The sequence below is a fragment of the Rutidosis leptorrhynchoides genome, chromosome 3 (genome assembly GCF_046630445.1).
Source record: "Rutidosis leptorrhynchoides isolate AG116_Rl617_1_P2 chromosome 3, CSIRO_AGI_Rlap_v1, whole genome shotgun sequence".
Lineage (NCBI taxonomy): Eukaryota > Viridiplantae > Streptophyta > Magnoliopsida > Asterales > Asteraceae > Rutidosis > Rutidosis leptorrhynchoides.
In genome coordinates this window covers 624,675,655-624,678,277 of record NC_092335.1, presented here as the reverse complement: position 1 = coordinate 624,678,277, position 2,623 = coordinate 624,675,655, and the positions used below count along the sequence as shown (strand labels likewise).

The 2,623-nt window shown below is 31.4% G+C and overlaps 1 protein-coding gene across 1 annotated transcript; it reads right to left on the bottom strand.

Annotated features, from left to right (window-relative positions):
• Positions 1-596: 596 nt before the first annotated feature.
• LOC139902314 (uncharacterized) lies at positions 597-2,337 on the bottom strand. The gene is made up of 2 exons (XM_071884953.1): positions 2,299-2,337; positions 597-1,541 (listed from the first exon to the last, which is right to left on the bottom strand). The coding sequence occupies exons 1-2, from the start codon at positions 2,335-2,337 to the stop codon at positions 726-728; spliced, it is 855 nt and encodes a 284-aa protein (XP_071741054.1). The 3' UTR covers positions 597-725.
• Between the last annotated feature and the right edge of the window lie 286 nt (positions 2,338-2,623).

Sequence of the window (2,623 nt, the reverse complement as noted above, 5' to 3'; positions counted from 1 at the left end):
TAAAAGAGATTACCTATTTATACGGAGTACTAAATTTTGTAGAAACTGACTTCATATCATATACTAACTAATAAACTACATGCATAATTTAAGCTAGAAATGGGAAACGTGTATGTAGGGAACATGTGGATGTAGCATGGAGATATGAAGACCCACTCATTCATCATGCGTAACTTCCTTATTTCATGCAAAACTAACCAACTGCTACAAGCTAACTGATTGATAATACCATATGCATTCATTCGGCCCATCTGAAGTACAATGGGCTTTTAATTGGGCTTCAAACAAAGTGATATTTTTGACCCGTATCACCAGTATAAACTTGTGTAAATAGCATCATGCTACCTCTTATGAACTTTCTTATGTCCAAAAAAAAAAAAATTATTCCAGTATTCCACCCCCATATTTTTGGTGATAAAGAATTTTGAAAACTGAAACTCGGACCCATAATCGACAGTCAATTTCATAATATAAGGGCGTACTTGACTCACTAAACTGTTATGACATTGGGAGTGTGAGGATTTGAAACCTTTTATTTTTTGTTGGCAAAATACCTCTAACGGTTATGAACTACGCGCTGAACCCTACACATAACATATCATAATATATGTACACCCTTCATTTCAAATTTTGAAACGCATCAAGTCAAACTCCTTTACAAAAGAATAAAAACAATTGAAAAATTAAAAAAATACCAGATAAAGAACCCCATATGTCGATGGATCTTATCGAAACCTCTGCCTCTTTTCAACCACACCAAGGTTACTAGTTCTAGGAGAGCATAATACCATCTTCCTTTGATTATAGTTACCATAATTCATATCATCAAGATTCAATATGTTATCTCCACCAAATAACGGTTGTGATTGTTTCATCTTCAATGCCATCTGATTCTGACCACCATTGCGATAACACGGAAATGGTGGTGTCAGTTCCACAAAATTGTGAGGTGAGCCCGTAGTTGAAAGCAGAGTTTTCAAAAGCGGGCCCGCCTCTGTGACTGCTTTTAGTAAATTCCCTTTTTGCGGTAACGCTTTTCCTTTGATCATATTTTCCATTGTCAACATATTTGGATCGATGTTTGGTACATTTCCTGAAGCGTTGGACCAGATTACATCTTGATAATCTTGATCAAAAGTGTTTGTGTTAATGTTACCAAACTCTTGAGACGTTACAGGGTCGAAAAGTGAATCAATGGGCCACGAGCTGTAATTGTATGCATCAGCAAAAACATTTGATTTTGCAACTACGGAGTTGGCTTTAATAGGTTTCGTTAAATGATGTTTCTGAGGATGATGATGAAGTTGATCCGTCACAACGCAATTTGAGACTAAGGGATTTTTTAAAGAAGGCATTATCTTCATTTGCAGTTTATGAATTTGATCTTTTGCTTCATCTCTTTCTTGGCAAACAAGTTTTAGGAGGTGTAACAATTGTTCAACTAATTTGTTCTGTTTATTCATTTCTTCAGTTGCTTTTGATTTGACTGCCTCTAGTTCAAGTCTAGTGTAATGAATCCTGAGCTTCAGTTCATCAATGTTCTACAATTTTCGCAAGTCACAAAAAAAAAGTTACCATAAGTTAAGTGATGAATGCAAAAAATGACAATTTAAGATATTAGATGCTCCATATATTTTACTACTTTTATGATATATTTCAATTTTATTTTTAGAGTCTTAAAATGTTGTTTTCTGACTATTTTAATAGATATTATAAAATTTTGATATTCCCTCCATCTCATCTTAATTGTTCACAATACTATTATAAGATTTCGGTCCATTTTGTATTTTAACAAATTAAAAGAGGTTAAAATGACTGATATTTCATTGGTAGAAAGTGAAATTAATAAAAAAAAAATTAAAATTCAAGGTGACACTTGTAAAAGATGCATAGAGTATTATCTAATTTAAAAACTTTCAAGAAAGACAAATGACTAGTTAAGTAATTAGTTTAACATATACGGAGTAATATAAATTTAATCAAGAATATTTACAATCAAATATTCAAATCATGTATATGTGAAACTATATACAATATACAGACAATAGACAATTGTGTTAAAATAACAATATATTTCAAACCTACATACAAAAACCCCACACCATAATTCATTTTTGTACATGAAAGAAATAAAAGTTAAGTTTTTTTTGGGTGAATCAAAAGAAACTTATTAGGGATTAATAATGAAAATAAAGCAAGCTAATTAGGTGTTGATCATATGGACACCAAAATTGTTCATAATCATAATTTTTAGTTTAAGAAATGATAAGGGATAAGAAACAAGAAATTAAGAAAAACCTGTTGCTGCTGATTCCATAAGGATGTCATTTCTTCCATATGAGAGGTGAAATAGATGAGCAATGGACTATTATATACAATGTACACCTCTTGACTAAAAGACAAATTTAAAGAGACGTGATTTTTTAATCATAATAATGTTAAAATATTGAATATGTTATTTATAATGGCACTATTTGTATAAAACTAAAAAAAATGCGCATGTGTTGCTCAAAATAGAATGTGCATGCCTGTAAAACACAATAAGACAGTCAGTTTCATAAATATGTTCAACGATGATCATATCTACGTACGCGGTAAGCATATACATGCAATGCAATTTTCT

Excerpts from the sequence above, each read along its gene's own strand:
- LOC139902314 (XM_071884953.1), bottom strand. The coding sequence starts at position 2,337 with ATGGAAGAAATGACATCCTTATGGAATCAGCAGCAACAG. Across the intron at positions 1,542-2,298 it reads TATGGAATCAGCAGCAACAG|AACATTGATGAACTGAAGCT; the intron begins GTTTTTCTTAAT and ends CGAAAATTGTAG.